Source organism: Varanus komodoensis, unplaced genomic scaffold (assembly GCF_004798865.1).
Source record: "Varanus komodoensis strain SLA01 unplaced genomic scaffold, ASM479886v1 scaffold29_1, whole genome shotgun sequence".
Classification (NCBI taxonomy): domain Eukaryota; kingdom Metazoa; phylum Chordata; class Lepidosauria; order Squamata; family Varanidae; genus Varanus; species Varanus komodoensis.
The window spans coordinates 7,186,402-7,208,546 of NW_025335759.1; the positions used below are offsets into that span (position 1 = coordinate 7,186,402).

The 22,145-nt window shown below is 47.0% G+C and overlaps 1 protein-coding gene across 1 annotated transcript in view; it reads right to left on the reverse strand.

The window, feature by feature from the left end:
• RPS6KA1 (ribosomal protein S6 kinase A1) overlaps positions 1-8,347 on the reverse strand; it is an 87,531-nt gene extending 79,184 nt beyond the window's left edge. Inside the window, exon 1 of the mRNA XM_044435003.1 lies at positions 8,249-8,347. Within this exon, the coding sequence (XP_044290938.1) occupies positions 8,249-8,323 (75 nt within the window). The 5' untranslated portion in view covers positions 8,324-8,347. The remainder of the gene's footprint in view (positions 1-8,248) is intronic.
• Between the last annotated feature and the right edge of the window lie 13,798 nt (positions 8,348-22,145).

Here is a 22,145-nt window from a genome sequence, read left to right on the forward strand (position 1 = left end):
AGGTTACCCATGGGACATAAATGCAAAGAAGGGATCTGACTAGGCCAGCTTTCCCCCACCGGGTGCCACAACCCCATCATTCCATGATGGCTGGGAAGGGCAGGGTTTGCAATCTAATACTTCTGGATGGGAGGTCTAATCACTACAATACACTACACTAGACACCACTAATAAAAGGATCAGAGGCACCTTGAGTGCCATAACCCACAACAAGCAGGGGAATGGGAAAACATTCAAAAGTGAAAAGTGATTTTAAAAAGGAGGGAGGGGATCCAGCAGGCAAAGTAAAAATAAAAGCTTTCTGTTGCTTGTCCGGTAAGGTTGTTATCCAGATCTCAGCCAAGCAGAATCAAGAGCTAAAACCCATGGGGTGGGAAACAGATAGACATGTGTGTGCACAAAAGTATATGACTAATCTCCAAAAATAAGTAACGAACATTTGCATAGCTTGGGAAATACAAACAACATTTGCCCCAGTTCACAACACAACCATGATAACACCCCTGCCCTGTGACTCAGACACCCCAAAGTTTGAGCAAACCCTTTTAAGGCATTCATGGCAAGGATCCAGGGTAAGTTACATAACCGACATTCCAGTGGAAGATTGCTACCCTTTTTCCTGGATGAGCAACTGGGTCTCTTTGTCACATTACAGGCAGAAATTCAACAGGTCACCTTGCAAAGACATGCCGTAATCAAGAACATTGGATTTCTACCTGCCATGCAGAGGCTTAGTACAGAAGCTCTGAGACTGAGAGAAACAATTTCCATAGAAGAAAATCACAGCAGAAACATTTGTTTAATTAACTGAAAACCAATGTTTGCAAGGGCCTCTTCCTTTACTCCAAAGTCAAAAAAGTCTGCAACAAACTAACCCTGGAGTTTGTGGACCTTTGGACCCTGTTGGCAGGTCGTGTACAACATACAAAGTGCATTCTGGTTTGGAGTAAGTACCAGCCCATGTACCTTTCCAATGCTGCCTGAAATGACAGTTTGCATAGAACTCAAGTAATCCCTCACCTGGTCACCTGCAGTTAGGAAGAATCATCTCCCAAGTGGTCAGGTGGGAACATTTTTGCCAAAGCATGGAAGACAGAGACACAAGTAATAGGAATAACATAAAATAAATAGCTGTGTGGAAAGCAGCTTTACAAACAAGTCAACCAAAGGAATCACTTCCACAGGCTTGTTTGCAGAATACGGTGCTAGAATACAGACACTTGTGCCATCGAAATTGTATTAACGTCCTGGCTATATCTGTGAATAGTTCAAGTTCTGCTTTTCAGCAGCTCCATATACGAATTGCAGTTTCCAACTCGCACACCTTCTTTTATCAACCTGAAGGTTCATTTTAAAAAATTCCCTGTTGCCTCAGGGCAAGAGAATAGTTCCATGCGAGGGCAAGCCCAGGATTTGGTGTCTGGAAGGGATGAGAAGGTCACTAACACCCACTCAAAGGCAGGATTATCCATCTAACAGCCCTGCAGGAGCAAAACAAGTCAGCTCCCATAATCCAGATCAAAACACACCACATGCAGGGAGTCAGAGGGAAGGTTATAGTCAAATACAGTCCATAATTCGGTGATAGGTTAGTTCAGTATGACTGTCTCACACACACTGCATGGCAGCTTTTTGTTAAGTGGATTGAGGGTTTTATTACAGTTCATTCAAAGGCCATATCTATAGCCCAGGAAAATGCATTCCCTCTGCTCGGAGAATTGTGGGAACTGTAGTTTGGAAAAAAGGTATGGGGTGGGATGCTAGGGAATTTTCAGCAACTGCAAACAGTAAGAACATTCTTGGTGCCAACCTATGACAACTGTGGAAATCGGAAGTAGACTGTAGGATAAAAATGCATGAAGGTCAAGTGCATTTCTGCCTGTGCACGTGTGCATAAAAGGGTCAAGGGACAGGAAGAAAGCCCAAAATATCTTAACTGTGGTTTCTCAAAGCAATAAGCATTAGTGGAAATGGCTTTGCCCTACTTTTGACACGTGGAAAATGTTTCCTTGTTCTTGAGGGCAGCAAAAGATGAGAGACTGAAGATGAACTATCTTAAGATGCCATAATTAGCATCTCCAATGCCACAGTGCAAGATGACTGGGTCACCTGTCAATCATTCACCATGAGAATGCAGTTAGATAAATTCACTTTGACAAAAGCTCCCACTCACTGCAAGATTCCCAACAGGAAACAACAATGCCCCAGCCAATCAGGGCCAGGAACAAGCAGCATTCCCATACTGCAAGCTTCCACATTCCCCTCTCCAATAAATGCATTTATAACCACCGTCAACCCCACAAGGCTCTGTAATTTTACTAAGCTTACACAAAGTTAAGAAGGTCTCCACAAAGGAACAATCTTGTACTGCATACAAAAGCTATCAATATCTGCATCTCGAATAAATAGGAAACATAAACAGGACAGCTGCCCACAAAAACCCTCCCAGCATTTCATTGTACAGCTTTGCCAGCGGGTGACACCTCGGGAGAAAGGCAACATTATTCCCTACTTGCTTTTTTGCATGCACAGAAATTCTGCATGCCTGTGACTAAAAAGAAGCAGGCTTCATACAGCCAAGCCAGTGAACAAACACATATAATCCCCATCAATTGCAAGTTCCAGGAGCCCTTTGCAACTCCCCTCGGCCCCAAAATCGGCAGGAAGCAGCTGGACTGCAGTGGTTGGAGAACTGAGGCCATAACTGACAGGAAGTGTTCAGCAACTGTCCTGCAAGATTAATGAATAAACCCCAAGTGTGACCAAAGCTCTGAGTAAGTCCTAGGCACTGCACTTAACCTTTCTTCTGGTTATCAGACCGTGACTCCCGATAACCAACATAAAACAAAGTCTTTGCTTAGCACGGAAAGAAGATAGCCAACCACCCACTCGGGTCAAGTGGGTGGCTTGCAGGACTTTACTCGATTCGCCAATGGCGCAGCCTCCACAACTCCCATCATCCCCAAACTGCAGCACAGATGCAAATGGTGTGCATTGCAATCTGACCTATGTGCAGGTTACCTGGTTAGAGAAGGCAAGCCTTGTGCTCTGGCTGGCAACAGAGCTGCAAGGTTCTGCATCTTCTCCTCCTGCTGGTGCTCACACCTTTTAAGCAAGGACTCCAGAAGCGGCACCTGGGATGTCCCATGTCTCAGACAGGTGCTCTATTGCTGAGCAGCAGTCCCCTCCCCAAAGGACCATCCCATTTCTTTTGTTAACACCTCGATGGAGCCAACAAAGGCCAAGTCATTTCTTCACTTCTCCAGAGCATCTGCCCAGCCGGATGCAAAGCCGAGCAGAGCAGCTCTCAGTGACCACTCACAGGCCTCTCATGAAGGTTGCTACTTGATGCCCTGGCCTTTCCGGAGAGCCTGGGCGGCACGCAGGGAATGTGGGCTACAGCTGAACACAAAGCCAAACATAATACAAGGGAGGGCAATTAAGCTACTGCCGCAACACTCCAAGCAGACAATGACAGACGCTGAAAGCCTGGAGAAAAGTAGATCCATTTCAGCTTCCTAATGGTTTGGATGCCAAAACAAGGTCACATTTTCTAGCCTTACATAGTAGAGCTTATTCCCTAACCTCTGCCCCAAGATGTGCAACATTCCCTTCAGCTGGAAAATCCGCATCCATGCCCACATGGCCAAAGGAAGAGCTCGCTGCTATTTTAGACTGCCTACAAGCTTTTCAGAACATTCTGTGGCACCGGTCACACTGAATAACTAGCGTAACTCATTGGGGAATTTTCTATGGAGCCCTGTTATGAGACTTCGCAACCGTCTGGCTTGCATGCGATACGAAGCCACTGTGGGGTTCTGTGTGGCTGCCACAGCCACCGTTTTGAGTATTTGGGGCACATTATCATAGCTCCTACTTAAATGCTAACCCACTGGTGGTGGGTCATAGGGGTGGATGGCAAGCCACCTGCAACCTTCCACTACACTGGGTCCTGTGTGGCCACCCCAACAACCCAGGCTCACTGGATACAGAAGCGATGGCACTCCCCTGTTGCACCCTGAATATTCAAAATAGCAGCTCATCCTCAGGAGATGCAGCTTCCTGTGTGTCATTTGAACCGGGGAATGTACGGGGGGGGGGGGTGGCTTCAAAACCATCTCAGAACCCAGGCCTTGCTGTCCAAGCCACGTATCACCACACACCTCACCAGGTTCAAATGACACAGGAAGCCCTGCAGAACAAGGGTAATTTACGGAAACCACACACAGGAGAACCAAGGGAGTGGGAAAAGTTGTCACCGTGCCTTCTTTCCCCCCACTGATCAATCATTTGAACCTGGCCAGTACCAGATACGGCCAACTCAGTGTTGGTAGTGAAGTCTACAAAAGCCAGTCCTTGGGACCATCACTAGAATGCACTGGGGGTTTGCCACTTCATGCTGCAGATCAGATCAGCCGGAGGGGGGCTTCAAGTGTGAAAGGTTGCACATATACACACCAAGACAAATTCCTCCTTGCACAGAAAGAGACATCACATCTGGGGGGAAACTGAACTGGGTCCTTTTCCCTGTCATGCAAGCCTTCCACAGGCAGGAATGGCCGCGGGGGAGGTCTGCAGTAGCACAGAACGCAACACGGCACTTGTTTCCTGAAGTGGCAGCCAGCCAGGAACACCTCCCGCACTTAGTTCTGCTGATTGACCCCATTATCTCTGACCAGTGGGCATTCTGGCTGAGGCTGATGGGCACTGTAGACTCTGGAGGGCACCGCTTTGCCTACACTGGCATAGGACTGGGTCTCCAGTTAGGCAGAATGAGGTGCTGAGACTCCAGGTACAGCACCTCTTCAGGATGCACAGAGACAGATTGCTTTTCTGAACACTCCCAGGCAGACCCAAAGATCCTTGCCTATGGCCAGTTGGCGCAGCGGAGAGAGAAAGCACAGCCAAGTCCTTTGCTGCACACAGAGAGCTTTCCATGATGCCACCCAAAGCTACACAGTTGAGAATTCAGCGATTTCTCCTGCACAATGCCTTGAAGAGAATCTCATGGGCAAGCAACATTTCACTGTCCCGCCAATCCCACACCTGGTACCTGCCACACTACAGGAAGCACAATTATTTCTCTTCTCATCCTCAGCTCAAACCAGGCAGGCCACCACACATGTCAGCGCTTCCTCCAACCTAGAAAGACGGCTGCATTCCCCTGTCATGGGGAGGGAATGAACACCTTTTTCCAATAAAAGATCCCAAGTTTGGAATAGGTAAGTCCCACTAAAGAGACTTGCTTTCCAAACACCACTAAAGGTAAAGGTTTCCCCTTGACATTAAGTCCAGTCATGCCTGCATAACTAATATAAGGGTTAATCTAGGGCTACTGGCTTTTTAAAAAAATAATTGTTAAAAATAAATGGCAACAAAAGCTACCAGCCTGGACTCAAAATTCCACAGAGTTGGAAAGGGTTGAATTATTTTCTTAAGTGAGGCTACATTATTCTTTGAAGCAAAACAAAGAATCAGAGGAAACCCCATGGGGAGAAGGAACTTTTAAGAAAAACAAATGAAAGGGGCAACCTGTCTTGCCTTTGTCTCCTTTATCTAAAGGAGGGCTTAACCACTTTGGGTACTGCATTGAGCGTGGGCCATTAAGAATAAATCGTAATGCATAGAGAGAAAGTAATGAAGCCATTAAACAGATCAATGGCCATTGCTGCTGTGCCTGTGTGTGCGCTTCTGTTGGACACGGTACATACTAGTCAGTCCACAAAAAAAATCAAATGATGTATTTAGCGCAACAAAAACCTGCAGAACCATCCCCAGTGGAACTGAAATTCACACGCTAAAGGACAAAAGTTACTGACACGCACACACCAGCCAAGTGCTCAAGAGGAGAAACCTGAAGGAACCGGGACATGATTGAAAGCTGGCCTTCCATGAGGCGCCTCATTCCATGCTGTGAGAACAGTGGGAACGCTCTGCTACCCGATTATGGACAGTATGCTTCGGTGGTATCAGAAATCAACATTTCCCATTTTAAACGGTATAGCTAACTTCTTGAGGCCACTGCTTTAAATACACCCCCCCCCCACACACACACACACACTGAGCCAACTCTTCCATCCCCCAAGAACTCCCAGGGCACCCAAATTAACAACTTGGTGCACCACTTCAGGCAGAACTAGGGAACTTGGGGCCCTCCGAATGTTGCTGGACTCTAGCTCCCATTCACCCTGAACATCATGGATGTGTGTCAGAAGTGACAGGAATCGCAGCCCAAAAACGGGCATATTTCCAGTTGTGCCCAGCACTGCTCAGGCTAAGAGTTGACATCTGGACGCAGCCCAGCCCTCCCACCGCCACGTCTGCCATGCCTCTTGCTGAGCCACCAGTCCAACCTTCTGCACACCACTCAGGCAAATCGCGGCTCCTTATCGGGTTTTGCCGGATCGCCACACCCGCCCTGCCTTGTGAGACTGGGAGCTTTCCGGGCAGGGTTGCAGTTGCTAAAGGCAGCAAGGTGCTGTTCCTTTCACCATTGCACTGACAGACCCTTGCCAAACATCAGCCCGTTAATCAGCCCTAAGAAAGAGAGTGGCTTATTATACATGGATATTGCAGATACTCTTTGCCAAATGTCAGCCAGTTAAGCAGACTTTCCAACTCTGGTGCCCTCCAGGCATTCTGGGTTTCAGCTCCTGTCAGCCCCAGACAGTATGGCCAACAGTCAGGAATTCCGGGATACATATTCCAAAACATCTGGGGGGGGGGTACCAGGTTGTGGAAGGCAGCTCTCTAGATACTCAAAGGCAGGGCCCTGGACATGTCTAACTTGGATGCAAGTCTTACTTTGGCCGAGGCGGCTTGGTCTGAAGGAAATGTACGCAGAGTTACAACAAAGTATAGTGTAAGCCTGTGCCTATCTACTCAAAAATAACCCCTCCCCTGACTTCAGCAGAATTTACTCAGACAAATGTGCTCAGGATTTGGTCTTAAACAGCCCTTTCGCCCCTCAAGTGCACACCGTGCTTTAAATGAACAGTAAATAAACAAACCTCGGTCATCATTACCTATCCAGGTTCTCTCTTCTCCTTTCCAGCCTTGCAGGCTTACACCAGATTTTATTTGGCAGCTGTTTCATGCATTAAAGAAACTCCAGCCTGGTTCTGACAGGAGGTCCCATTTATCAGAACATTAGAGAAAGACTGGAACCTGTCCTTAAAGAAATGTGATGCACTAGTTTGAGTCTGCATCTCTCAGGGCACAGCACCCCAGACGCCAAGCCTCGGGGACGGCACTCCTGGGGGCACAGCACGACTTCCCTGCCAGGCAAGGCACGATCAGTGCATTACAGTCATGCCTCAGCCGCAGGGCAGAATGAATAAACCCCCGTGCCGCATTACTAACTTAAGCCCTTTTTTCCTGCTTCCCTTAAGAGAGAATAACTCATTCGTGTCAGAACAGCTGGGAGCCTGCTTTGGGGCATGTTCTGCTGACGATCAGGAAAAGCAATCCTCTCTCTTAACCCTCCACCCGTCCTTCCACATCAAGGTTTCTTAACTCCTTCCCCAACACGGGAAGGAAGGAAGGAAGGAAGGAAGGAAGGAAGGAAGGAAGGACGGAGGGGCGGAAGGGGGGGGGCGGGCAGGCCAGTTCCATTAAGAAGGCGCAGGGTTCGGATGCCGTCCCTAAAGCCGCACTTTGATCGGACCAATGTGGTTCGGGTTACTTTAATTAGCAGGAAAAGTGCTCCCCAGCTGGTCACCTTTAATAGCTTCCAGAAGAAGGAACCGGCCGCTTTCTTTGGGCCAAATGGTGAGGGCGATATTGCTGATATTCACCACCACCGCCGCCACCCAATCGCAGAAATCCTAACCCTTCTTTGCGGTCGGCGCGATCGAGGTCAGCAGTAACCCACCTGGTTACCATTACAGGAAAGGTGAAGGGGGCCACGAAGGAGGGAACCAGTCCGCCCCCCCCGTTCCAACTCACCACTGCCCCATGGTCCCCCCAGTTCCAAGCCTAGCCAGAAAAAGATGCGCGCGCTCCCCTTTCTCCCCTCTCCAAACGCGCGCAACGGGGCGAGAGGCGCGCACACGCCGCCCCTTTGCGCGCAGCCCAGAAAAGTAACCAGGGAGGAGACCTCGCTTGCTTGCGGGACTCGGCCAGGAGAAGAGGAGGGGTGACGCGCCGCGGCCCCTCGCCCAGCCCTCCCCCACCCCGCCCCTCGCCCAGTCCCCCCGCATCCTCTCCGCCCGCGCCCCCAGACAGGAGCGCCCCCGCCGCGGCTCACCTCCGCCCCGTCCAGCTCCATATCCACCAGCTCCATGTCGGGCCAAGGATCCGCTCCCAGCTGAGCGAGCGGCATCGCGGCTGCCTCCTCGAAGCCCCGCGAGCGCTGCTGCCCCTGCCCGGCAAACGGCGGCGCGCCCGCGCTCGCTCACTCGCCCGCTCCGGGCTGCGGCCGGACGCTGCGCCTCGCCTCGCCTCGCCTCGCCTCGCCGCTGCCTTCGCTCCTGCTGCGCCCCGAGACCGTCCCGGCGCTTCGCTTCCCGGCGGCGGCGGCGGCGGCCACCGCGTCGCGCACCGAGCTCCTTTTGGAGGGAGGCGGAGCAGCGGCGCAGGCCCGGCGCGTCCGATTGGGCGCTCCGCCTTCCGGGAAGAAAGAGGGTGGCGCCGCCGCGGCGGGGACGGACGCTCGGCAGCGGGCGGGCGGCGCGCCTCGTCGCTGCTCCAGGTAGCAGCTCCTCTCCCCGCCCCGCCAAAAGGAAGCTCGGCCTCGTGATTCCGGGGCCGCCACCGCTGCTTCTCAGTTGCCAGTCGCCGCGATGCGCATTCTTACAGCCTGCTCCTAGTTGAAATGGGTTTACTCAGAAGTAAGCGAGCCCCGTTGAGTTCAGTGGAGGGAACGTGGAGTTCCCCCCTCCATGCAAAGAAGGATTGGGTCTAAGCCTGACGTTGAGCGGAAAGCTAATGAACTGGACAGGACCTGCGTCTACTCCACGTTTAAACATTGGGTTTAACCCCTTGTCGCCGTGGAGAGTCCACTGTGGGCTTTCGGACCACGTGTGTAGGTGCTTTTGTCCTCCCTTGAAGACTGCCTTGTTTCTACTGCTAACTGGAGTTGTGGGGGAATAACTCGCGTCAAAGGCATTCCAGCAAACATGCATCAGGTAGCATTATTCACGGAGAAGTAGGTCAGGGAACCCAGAGTCAAAAATCATTGCCCTTAAGGCCACCGAGGACTCTGGGCCACTTTCTCTCCAGAGACGGCTGGTGAGCTGTGCAGTGATGCAGTGGGTCATTTCAGACTGCGAACTTAGTGGTTCTGCTGCACTTCAGATCGTGGCAAGCCAGCGCTGCTGATGAGTGAGGATCCTTCTGTTCACACAGCTGTGTGGGGCCCTGGACCTCTGTCCCAAAGGCCTGTACTCATGGCATTTGTAGAGCCACCATTTTTCAGCGTGCAGCCTTTGGAATCCATACTCTGAATCTTGAAGGCATACATGGGATGAGAAATTTAGCAGCAGGAGCACAACCAATGACAAAGGGAGGTTGGGAGGCAGAGTTGGTAGCCGCAATATCCCATGCAAGCTGGAAAACCCGGCAGTCACTTTTCCCATTATGTGGCATTTCTGAACGAGAATGCGAGAAAAGGTCCATAGATTGTACCCCATTCAGATTACATCACCCGCATACCTCTTTCTTTCTTAACATTAGGTGAGGTTTTAACCATAGAGGCTCTTGGACACAAATATGGTGGGAAAGCTCCAGGTCTGAATGTTAATATCCTCTGATTTTTGGAATAATTTCGGACATCATCTTTCAGCCTGTTAGTCTTGACTCATTACGTGCTCTATGATCCATCTATGAAAATGTTGGCAGAAAAAAAAGAGTCCACAGGGATTTACTAAATTTCTGGTTGGCCTGTTTAGAAATTACTCGGCATCGGAAGTTGACTATGGAGTTCACAGTGCAAGGTGGGCTAGGGGTCACATGGCAGAGCATCTCCGAAGACTGAATATGTGCGACTGCCTTGTTGAAGTCTGGTTTCTTTCTATTTGTGAATAAAGTTGTCCCTGAATATGTGCCCCCAGAGACCAAAAATCATTTTGGAGGAACACAGTTCATTTATTTTGTGGACCCTATAGATGATTCTTATGTTATAGTTTAAGGTGTATCAGTTACGTTTATTTTTTAAGAGTCCACAGTTTCAAAGTATCCTTTTTAATCCAGATACAAAGATCCTGAGAACACTCCGTGAAGAGGGTTGAGGACAAGCCTACAGATAAAGCATTTATACGCACCCCTTTGACATTTTAAAAGCTGCTTATATATTAAATTTGTATTTATTTATTACATTTCTATGTAGCTAAGCCTTACTGGACAGTTCACAAAACGAAATCTGAAACCATAAAATGCAACAACAGGGTGAAAGGAAATGTATAAACTTTAAAAGATTTCCAAACTGCCTTCTGAGAGGAAGGGCTCTGCTCATGGACGGTCCCTCAGACAGATTTTTGGGCATCTCCCGCAGACACTCCAGTTCATCACATTCAGTGGGGCTTTTGTGGTTCTTCCAGAGGTCTGGTCTGGTCTGCTCTGGTCTGGAGGAACTGCTACAGGGAGAAGGAAGTGGGGAAGTCCACTTGTACCCATGCATTTGATCCAGTTTCAGTCTGGATTCAACCCAAAATGTATTTTAATTAAAAATAAACTCAATGAAGTCAGAATATGGCTGACTTCTGTAACACTTTATATAACACATCCTGTTTTGACTTAGGTTGCACCTGTTAAGCCTTAGCTGTTAGCTTCACATCGTGAAGTACTGAATCTAAAAATGAAGAGCTCTGAATCATCCAAGCTGAGCATTAGTAGGCAGCAAGTCACCTTCCTGCAAATTTCTCTTCCTAGACAGTGGAGGAAGGAGTAGTGTTCAATTTCTTGAATCAGAGAGGGTGATGTTCAGGACCAGGAAGTCAGGCTCTGGTCAAGATTCCCTTCTTCTAGCTGTTTCAGGCCAGGGATAAGTAGAACATTCATTCACTGTATGCTCAGAGGCATGCTTTTGGGCAATCCTATATGCCATGAAATAGGACCGATATGCCGAGACCCAGCTCAAATATAACCAAGGTCCATGAGCTACATTTGTGGCACTCATGTGACAACTTGCACGCATCATTCTGAAATCAAGTCTGCCACTGCCTGTTGGGCATCAAGTATTACAGAAATACTTGTTTGTATGTTATTTCAAGCTTTCAAAATCCCAGATGTTGACCGTCTGGGCATGCTATGCAGAGAGTATAAAGAGAGTATAAAGAGACAATCTGTCCATTTTTTCTTTCCCCTGTATTCATTTTTTTTAAATCAAGTTCTTTCACTCTTGAATAGGAAAAACTTTGGCAATTTTTCATATTAAAAACAAAAGAAATGCCATATTTGGCAGTCAAATTTAACAGGTAGAGCTATTCCCAGCATTAAGAGTACCAAGCCATGCCTGCCTGTCATAAAACTGCTAAAAATGGACAAATATATAGCAATTCAGACCCACTCTGTTAAGAATAAGGCGCTCAGAGCCCTGCTCCTGGATGGACTAATTTGTCATTTTCAGTATCTCCCAAATACAGAGGTTTAAATTTCAAGTCCTTGCTTTCCCCATAACAAAGGACTTTGTGCACTTGGGTACATTCTTCCAAAAACTGAACTTAATTTCCCACCCACTCCTTGTGAAGCTTACTTTCACAGCTCAGGATACCAGGGAGCTAACAAAACTCTTCTTGTATGGTTATGTTAACTGCTAGGAAATCTTCGACCCTGGAGGTCAAACTTGCCAACAGTACACAGGAGAAATGCATTAAAAATAAAACCGTTTCCTTTTTATTTGCTCCAAAGTCACCAGTAGTACAGTAAGCACTTCATTGCCAAGGTCACACACACACACAACCAGGACATTTATGCAGGCAACATGGCAAAGAGGGCCTCCGTGCAGTTTGCAAGAGAGGGGAGGGCTCTGCTCCTTCTCCGCCCCCTCTTTAACAGACCTGATTATCTCAAGCATTTCATCTCAAGGAAATTAGCATATTGACAGCACGCCTGACAACGATAATGGGGAGCTAAAAGTCTTACAGGCTTAATTTAAACCAGAAGTGTTCTGAGCTATTAGAACAATGCCAGAAAGACTATCCCCCTCCCCATAAAACCCAGCTCACACAGACTAGCAGATTTTTCTAGTGGCTTTCTCCAGATGTATTGAACTAGGATGCTTGGGCATGAATTGTGGTCTAGCACACCTGGAAGGGACCAGGTTGAAGAAAGCCGGTTGGTTCTGCAGTCACTGAGCATGTTCAACCCTTCCTAAGATATTTGGGGGCATGCCCCCTCCATAACATTGCTGCAGCCTTCCCCAACCTGGCACCCCCCAGATGTATTGGACTGCAACTTCCATCAGCCCTGGCAAGCTTGAGGCAGGCTGTCTTTGGGGTTCCCCCCAGAGTGTTTCTATACTTAGATATATACCTTGGGTGTCTTCCAGACTGGCTGATAGTTAATCTTTGTGTGTACAAGGCTCAGTACCCAGAGAAACAGTCTGGTACTCATATCAGAAGAGGGGGCAGGAGGAGAAACATGTGACCCGCTCAGTCTTTTTGCATTCAGCTTTCCACCAGTTCTGGCCAGCACAGCCAATAGTCTGGCAAAATGCAATTAATAGCCTTGCACCCTCTTTGGGGACAGTGGGGGGAAGTTCCTCTCCTCTAGTTCATTAGGGTGTCACCAACTCTCTCTCCCATTTGATAGCCACATGGCTTCCTTGCTTAAGTGAGAGAAAGGACCCTGTAGCCCTCCGGATCCTGAGGGATTGTACTTCCTTTTAGCCCTGACTGTACTGGCTTGGAGTGATTCAAATTTAATTCCAGCTACATCTGGAGGAAATCAGTTCCTCACCTGTATTTTACAATCCCCTATACACACATGCACCTCTATCTGTCTGGTAATGAAGGATAAGATTTCATCTACCAGATAATATTGGCTCTAGTCCATAAAAAGCTTCTGCCACAAATAATCTGTTAATCTTTAAAAATGCTGTATGATTCTTTGTTATGTTTGCTGGTAACAGACCAACAGGGCCTTTTCCAAAGCAATCTGTTAGTGCAAGCTTAAAGATTTATGCTTTTGCAAGATATAAATGTTTACTTGAGTTTAAACAGTTGCTTGTAAATGTATAAAAGTCCTGTTTCTTTCCATGCAGTAGTGCCAGTTAGGATAGCTAGAAAATGATGTGTAGAGAGAAGATGAATAACGTTGCCAATTGTCAAGGGTGCCTTCAATAATTCTTTCCCTGTCATAAAATGATATGCAGCGAACCTTCTGCGGAGCACATCTTTGCTTCCCTGTGCAGACTAAAGTGAACGAGCTACAATAACAGCAAAGACACAGGGAGACAGAGAGAACGCACCACGGGAACATGACTGCCATGCATCGCCTTTGATGTCAGAACATCAGTGAAAGCAAATAAAAAGGCGTGTGGTATTGGTGAGCTGCCTGTGCAGCAGAGTGAGTGAAATTCAAGGTATTAAGCATGAATGCAAGCGTTCCATGTAAATCAGTTTGCATGAGGTTGCCTTGTGCTGAAACACTGACATTAAATAAACTCCTAGTGGAGAGTTAAATGCAGCTCTTCCTTTAGTGTCCCTTCCACTTCCCTTCATCCCGTGAACATAGGGATCTGCCCGACACCGAGCCAGAAGGAGGCCCAATTACTGAAAGGCTTCACTCTAATCTCTCTCCCATCACCTGCTAGCTGAAACTTTTAATTTGCTATTGGGGAGCTGCTATGAACCTGCCCAGCTGCGAAGAACTTTGGGGGGCACCACTGCCTGCAGCAAAGGGACAATGGAAGTGTTGCGACTCGGGAAGGGACTCGGAAAGACCAAATCTGGTCCCCACCTGACCCAGAAGCTCACTAGGTTATATTGGACTAGTCACAACTCTCATCCTAACCTATTTCACAGGGTTGGTTTTATGAGGATAAAATGGAGAAGAGGAGAGAAAGTTACCACGGGTTCCTTGCAATAAGTAAAAAGGTGGAATATGAATGTCATAGTGAAAATAATTGTTAGGCGTTCTACTGAATGGTTCCTGAACACTACAAATGGACCCTTAGCTCTTAAAATGGGAATTTATCATAATCTTTATATTATAAAGATGCATCTTTTCAATTATCCTTTGAAGATGTTTTTGATAGTTTTAATGTTATTGTTTTTAATGTTTTATTGTTTTACATGGTTGCACACTGCCTACAGGGCTTTCTAGCAGATAAAGCAGTGTATGCATATTAATCATAACAGATTCATTTCCTCCTGAGGTCAAATTCCATGGGAGTGGAGGCTGAACTCCAGAGGCGGGCAGGGCCAAAGGCAAAAGAAGTAGAGCCAAAATGCCAGTGCGGGCTAGCTTCAAGCTTGTCCTACCAGTAACTAAGCCTTAGGACACATTTTAGAATAGGAACTGTTTGCCCAGTCATGGGCTGAACTGGGAGCAGCAGCTGAGTCTGAGAAACTGCTCGCTTTCATGGACTGAGGAGCAGGGCAGGCAACGGTGCCACAGGCTGGTCCCTGACAGACAGTGGTCTGCAGAACGTGGGTGCTGCTGCCAGGCCAGCCCAGCTCCCAGCGTTCCCCCTCATGCAGACCGACTGCTTCAAAGCAAAAGCAACATGGACGCCACAGTGGGAGATCCCCTCCAGTGGCTGGTTCGCCTTTCCTCTGCCCATGATGGAGCCAGCACTGACCTTGGAAGGAGCAGCTGAACTTGAGAGATCAAGTAGGAGATGGTCAGGCAAAATCCAGGGGAGAAGAGGCTTGTAACTCTATTTCACCTTGCATAAAGTGGATGAGGCACATAATAAATAGGGTTGCCAGCTTCTGAGCCAGCCTTCCTCACTATCTCCCTAACAACAAATGACCAGTTAATGAGGGGTGTGCCTGTTCCATATCACACCTGGGACAACTTCCTGCAGGTCCCCCCCCTCCCCACCCACTTGCCACACACACTCTTTATCTGGGTAGCTCAAACTTCTGTTAAAGGTACTGTGGGAGGCCAGATAATCTTGGTTTCTCTCCCACCTGCTGTTAGAAACTTACATAATAAAGAGGAGGAGGATGTTCTTTGGCTTGAGGTCCATTTGAAGGGCCCTGCAGGAAGTACCTGTGTCTAGAAAGAGTGCTAGCACTTACCTATTGCGAGCCCAGCCTTCTCCCAGTCTGGTTGGCACCTTCCATGCTGGCTAGGAATTATGGGAATTGCAGTCCAATAGGTACTGAATGCATTAGGTGGGAGTAGGTTGCTCTAGTCTATTATCATAAACCAAATTATTCAGGGTGCAATGCTATGCCTCTCTGGACAGGTAAAAAAAAAACCACACCTCTTACAGGACCAAATGTTCTGCCAGCCAGAGAGTTGTAGGGCTCTTCCAGTCTCAACATGTATAGAATTGCACCTCTGGTCATAGATTTAAAGATGAAGGAGCTGGACATTTATGCGGATACCCTGATCACACAGGGTGATAGGGTGTCAGCATCCGACAAATCAGCCTGGGACCACCTCCGCTGCTTGCTTGACAGTCCTTGAGGTGCCAGTGCACAGAAATATGCTTGTAAATTCCCCAGAAGGCCCAGACAGGCTGTCTAAGTTCTGATGCAGAGAGCAAAGCCCCAGAGGAACAGCCAGGCCTGTCACTAGGCTGAAGGGGGCAGCTGCTGCCTTCTGTTCAGAGAGAGGGAGGCGTCCCAGGCAGCCTGTTCTTTCCAGATGTGGCAGAGGCTGCTGCCCTCACAGTGAGACTGGCCTGCCAGCTCTGCTGGCTTCTGTCGGTGGCGTGGAGAGGATCCCAGCTTGTCTTTTGGCTCAGGCAGCAAAATGGGCTTGGCCAGGAATAGATATCTCCTCTTGTTCTGTTTGTGTTTGGAGATGTTTTCCGGCACAGAGCATGATGCTCCACAGTTGTAAAGGATGGAAAGAACTTGTCTGATTGATTTATGCATCTTTCACTGTTGAAAGTCCAGAATGAGGCAGGTTTAAGGTTAGGCTTAATGCCACCATTAATTACACACAGAAGCCCTACCTGGTCAAACAAAAGGTCCATCTAAACCAGCATCCTGCTCCCAGAGTGGCCAACTGATTGCATTCAGGAAGCCGATGAAGGAATCAGCGTTTCCATTTATCTCCAGAAACCATTTTTCACAGTACAGCAACATGCCACAAGCTGTGACTCTCCATTTTCGGGGGGAAATCGTAGGACTTCAGCTCCTGGGATTCCTGACTGAGCTTGCCGGCTGGGGCTGGAGGGAGTTGGGATCTAAAGCACCTGATTGGGAAGTTTAGTTTTCACAGATGCCACACTAAGAATTCAATAAATCAGTGCTTCCGAATTGGCTCAGAATACTCAGATTGGGCCACTCACGGATTCTCAGTCTAATCTACTTCTCGGGTTGTTGCTGTGAGGATAAAATGGTGCTACGTAAACTCCTGTAGATTCCTCACAAGAAGAAAAAAAGGCAGATATACATGCAATGCAACAACAACAACACAGAAGCTCTGGTGTCTCTGGGCAGGTGTAAAGGTTTTCAAGAATGCATCTCAACACTGATGTTCTGTATTGCCATTATGTTTCAGTACCATCAATCCTGCTCCAATGCAATTGTATTAATTGCTGACAAACAAAGTTCTGCTTACAAACAAGCCCAATTGTATGTAATGAGACTTATTTCTTGGAGGACATGTTCAGGGTGGCAACATTATCCTTCATGAATTTGTTTGATCTCCCTTCTGAAGCCATCTCAACTAGCATCCATCATCCAGCGGCGGTAAATTCCATAATTATTAATCATGACTTGTGTGCAGAAGTACTTTATGTACAGCCACATGATAGGAGATACACAGATTGGCACAGAGTTCCATACTCAGAAAAAGTGAAGTGTAAAAGGTTTTGTACTATACAGACCATCAGCTGGAGAAGGAGAAATCTCTTCTTTTTCAGCTGTAAACTTGAATTTTCTGCTTTTGCATCAACTGATAGTAAAGTAAATAAGGGGACCACAGTGTGTCCCAGGGTACTTTGGATTGCCAGAGCTGAGGCTGGTTACCTACTCCAAACTCAGAGAAGGAAATAGGAACTCCAGCCTTCCCTACTTAAAGCCAGTGCAGAAAGAATTGTTCTGGCTGTCCCTCCAAGGCTAGGAAAATGACCCTGGAGGAGAGGATAAGGGGGCATTTTGGCTGGTGGAGGAGACTGGGGTGCCCAGGGAACAGGTTGTCCTAAGACCGCTTCAGCCTCCTCCTCTCCCCTTCTGAAATTCTCTTGCTAGATCACTCCTCTGGCTCAGCTCAGGATGCTTACAACTTTCTGAATTCATTCCCCGTAACAGACTGTGTCATAAAAGTCTTTCAGAGTTTCCAGTGTTTGGATTCAGGCAACGTTCTTGCAGGCAGGTTTAAAAACAAAATAGCATGTGTAGCCACGTATTTTTGGACTTAAAAAAGGACAGGAGTCTTTGTTCTGTCCTGCATCATTTGTAAGTCTCGGAGGTCAGCTTGTTTATGTTCAATGGCTTATATTAAAATGATCCATCAACAGTGCTGATCTAAGCTGGATGGCTAGATGGGGTGGAGTTATTAGGGTTCTGGGTAAGAACTCTGGACCAAGGTGGACTTTGCTCTAATCCAGCAAATTTCTTCACATTCTTTATCAAGAGTACACTCCTGTGTTAGGATCACCTGGCACAGATTAATTACACTTTAAGTAATCCTGAGTCTGTGCTCTTGTTTTGTACATTTGAAATATTTTGGTAGACTATATTAGGATTGGAATAAGGTTTTTTTTTTTTAAAGGAAGTAGACCTCACAAGATGAAAAGCAGCACACTTCTAGCCTTGAAAGAGCAAAACTGGCACCATTTGTTAGTTTCCAAAAAACAGTTCTTAAAAGAAGTGAAGGGGCATGTTGGCGATGCCAGTATGTAAGGAGAGAGGATCTGAAGAAGTAAATACCTGGAGACTTCCCTTTTTTGGCAACACCACAGGCAGTGTCACGAGCTCACCTTACAGCCATTGCTTCCAACAAGGTGTGCTTTTTTAATGACTCCTCACCTCAGTGGCATTAATGCTTCACACAATGGAAAAGAAGCACACCAGTTTCACAAGGGAAAAAGATTCACAGGGACTAAAATTGTCAATGCGAATCACAGAGTTCATCTGATGCATAAATCTCATGGAAAGAATAAACTGTAAATTCCAAGCAGCAAAGACCTTTCAGGGGAGAGGTAGTCCTTATTTTAAACAGGAAAGAAGGCAGAGACCCCAGTGGCATTTTCAGCTTAAGCTTGGAGTGTAGATTTAAAACAGCAGCACTTTATTTCTTGATTTGCCATAAATTTCTATGATGCAGTTTCTTGCAGAAATTAAGGAGTTATTGTACCAGGAACAGCTGCAACATTTCTTCTGTGTGTGTGTGTGTGTGTCTGCTTGTGTCTTACTTAGTTTAAATCCATTACTGAGGGACAAATCCAATGACTCCTAGAGCACAGGGGCCTTGGAATATTTTGGATTCCCAGCTCTGACCCCAGACCTTGGGATCGCAGCTTTCCCTGCTCACAGGTAGGGCAGTTAGAGCGGGTGCTTTGATAAGGAAGACAGGGCAGGAAGGAGACGGGCGAGGCCAGGATATGGACTTCTCTACCTCTTCCCTTCCCACTCTGAATGTTTTCACTAAGTGGGCAAAAAAGCCCATCTAGCAAAAATGCACGGCAAGAGGAAGAGAAAGTAAGGGTCACTTCTCCTGCCTGCCCTGTGCAGGATGCACAGAAACCTCCAAGTCTGGGGGCTTGTGGGCATGGAGGGCGTAACCCTTCGGACTGCGCTCTGAATGTCTCAAGCCACAGGTGCAAAATCTCGAATTCAATTCACTCACTTCAAGTCACTGCTAGAATTAAGCCACAGAAGAGGCATTTTAACCTTTCAGAATGTGGCAGGGTAGAAGTGCACTGGGAAAGCATCGAACTGGGGAAAAGTGGACTGGGTGAAGAAAGGAAGAAATGAAAGCAAGCCCTGCTGGGAAATCCCCGAGGGTCTTTTCGATTCCCAAGAAGGGCTGCATCTGGCTCCTGGGCCTGAGGCTCTGCACCGCTGTTGTGAGGTCTAGTAAATGCAGTGGGGCAGAATCCTTGAAGGATGTTTGCACGGTTGGCTTAAGGTAGCACTTGAAACGGCCACACGGATTACCTTTCCCATCTGGCACTGCCCCCAGACCTTGGCCTGGCAGTGCAGCTTATTTTACTTACACTGCACCCTTTTGTTGCCTGAGCTAAGCAATCCCAGCTTTTGCAAGTTCCCCACTCTGAGGCTTGGCCCTGCAAGCATCTTCCTAATTCAGGGCAGAGCAACCAGCATCTCCTCACCCCAGATGTGTTTGCTTACACCTCCTATAATTTACTGGCTATATTTATTGAGCATTTGTTCATATTCTTATTGCGTTTATCATCTTTTTTCCAACAAGCTACCCAGCATGGCGGACACGGTTCTCCTCCATTTCTTCCATTTGTATCCTTTATGAACCAGGTTGCCAATTGCTATCTGCCTGCTTTGCATGTCACCGTAAAGATACAGGACTGGCTCCAGTGCAATCCTGTGGACTCCCAACATCATCTGGGAGGCCAAAGGATTCCCCAGCTTGGTGGAAGACAACTGACTCTGCGAAGATGGAAGAGTCTTCTCTTGAGAGGCCATGACCAAGGGTCACAATTTCTCAAGAATGGGGCATGCTTGACCAAACTGAAAGCAAAGTTGACATGGTCCAACAACTGGATTTGAAAACAGTACAAGGGAGAGGTAAAACCATCCTCTTCCTCAGTGGGCAGATGGGTTTAGTAGGTCAGTGCTAACTAGAGAATTCAGCGGCATTTCCAGGTTGAGTTTAACATGAACATTTAGAGTCTCACAAAGCCGGAATGGCAGCGTCACCGGCCACCTTCCACCCCACTAGGTTAGTGTGAGGAAGAGGCAGACTGATTCTAACCAGAGGACTTATCTTCCTGTTTAGATGTCAAAGGCTTCACAGTGTTTGAAAATAAGCCGAGACCCTCACTGCTCACTTCTTTCCATTCAGGAAACAGGAAATCTGTGGTATGGGGAGATGAGAGAAGGATGATGGAGTGATTGTAGTCATGGCAACAAGCAGCAATGGCCTCCACTGCCCAGGCTCCTCTCCTGTGATTGGCTAAAGCTCCCAGCAGAAGTGGGCCCTTTTCTGCTTTGTGGGTATCTATTTACCACTGACTGTGCTCAGGAAACAAATTCATAAAACAACCCGCCCAAATTTTAGGAGTAGCATACTTTGCAAGTAGTTACAACAAATGAATCCCCTTTTTGGCAGATTGATGGGTTTCATAGTGGATCATTCCCAATAAAGGAAGCTCAGACAGGATGTGGTCAGACGGAATGTTGTTGCTTGGACCTTGCTATTCCTTTGCTTGTTCTTTTTATGATTGCACTGCTTGATTTTGCTTTGAACAGACATGTACTTCAAAGGGGCATATGTTTTAAGTGATTTGTCATTCTGTGTGCCACTCTAATGTATGAATATTGGCAAGGGGCACAAATTAATCAAGGTAGGAGCCTGCGGTATCTGATTGGATGTTTCAGAAAAAATCAAGGGTGTTTAGATTCCACATAAGCACTGGATTTTATCTATCACTTATTTCATTTTTCACTGTTTTAAATATATTACAATGAACATTATACATCTATCAATAAACAATTAGCACACCTAATAGAATATATTACATTATCTATTCAAATTATTTCATGAAAGGTCTTTTTAGAATACATGGAATAGTTACAATAACTCACAGGGAACAGAGAAAGCTTAGGCGGATGCTACATATTGCAATGTTTGTTTGTTTGTTTGTTTAAGCTGCCAAATAGATCAAATGAGCTCAATTAAAATGTGTTCCCTTAATCATCCAACAGGAAGGAAAATCTAGAAATCAGGATCAAGATTAAAAGGATGGACCTCATTAACAAGCATATCCTAAAGTCCCTATTTTCTCCCTGCCTTTCCCTAAATTTGTAGTGTAGACAAGTTTGTTTCCCAGGTGGAATGTAAAATTGAGCTATGTAAACCAGAATCAGAGCCAAGCTTTCTGTCAATTTGACCCGTACACAGCCCATTGTTACTATTGCATTACATTTCTAGGCTGCCCATAGCAAGTGAGCTGCCCTTATCATGCCAGGGATACTGGCATGTGTTCAGTTCCTACTCTGGCTCAGTCTTCTCCCAAAAGAAGTTCTGTCACCTTCCTGATGAAAGGGAAGTCCACTGCCGCCCAGCTCACACTGACCTAAGCCTAGCAGTAGCGGGGGAAATGGATTTTCCAGGCAACAATATATGGTTGCAAACTTTTCCTGTAGTAATAAGAACGTTTTGGGCTGTTCTGATCTTGAATAGAAGACATATAATAAAAGTGTGCATGCACAGAGAGAGCAATCAACACAACAGCCTGTGTTTTCGGATTCTGCTTAAGAGCGTGAATAGGAACTGTCATGAAGAGAGACTCATTTCAGAATTTACCACTCTTCCACACAGGACAAGCCCCTGCACGGCCCCGCTAGTGATGCATAGGGTTTGTAGGATGGGTTTCACTGTAAATATGCACCGGGCTGTGCCCTAAATGGGCCAGTGTGTTAGTTCTGCATGCCAAAGGCAAAATATCCTTTGCTTTCAAAGAAGGGGAGGGGAGCAAAGTGAGGGAGAGAATAGAGGCAGGTCAAAGAGGAAGGGTAAGATTGCTTCTTGTCCATTCCAGAGTGCAGGGCATGGAATAACTGACTTAAGTTAAAAGAAACCAGATTTAGAATTTCCTCACTGTGAAAGCATCAACAGAACCTGTCACCTGGAGATGTTGTGGGATCTCCCTTGCTAGAGACATTCAAAAAGTGTCCAGACAGTCCTTGAATGCAACTTCGTGTCCTGCAATAGCAGGGGGTTGGACCTGGTGGCCTTCTGGCCTTTCCAACTCTTTTATTCTATGATTCTAAACAGACTTTTTGGCTTGTGTGAATAGCATTGCTTTACTTTTGTAGATGAGGTAGAAAGCAGCAATAACTATTCATTAAATGCTTTTCTTTCCCCATTGTTCA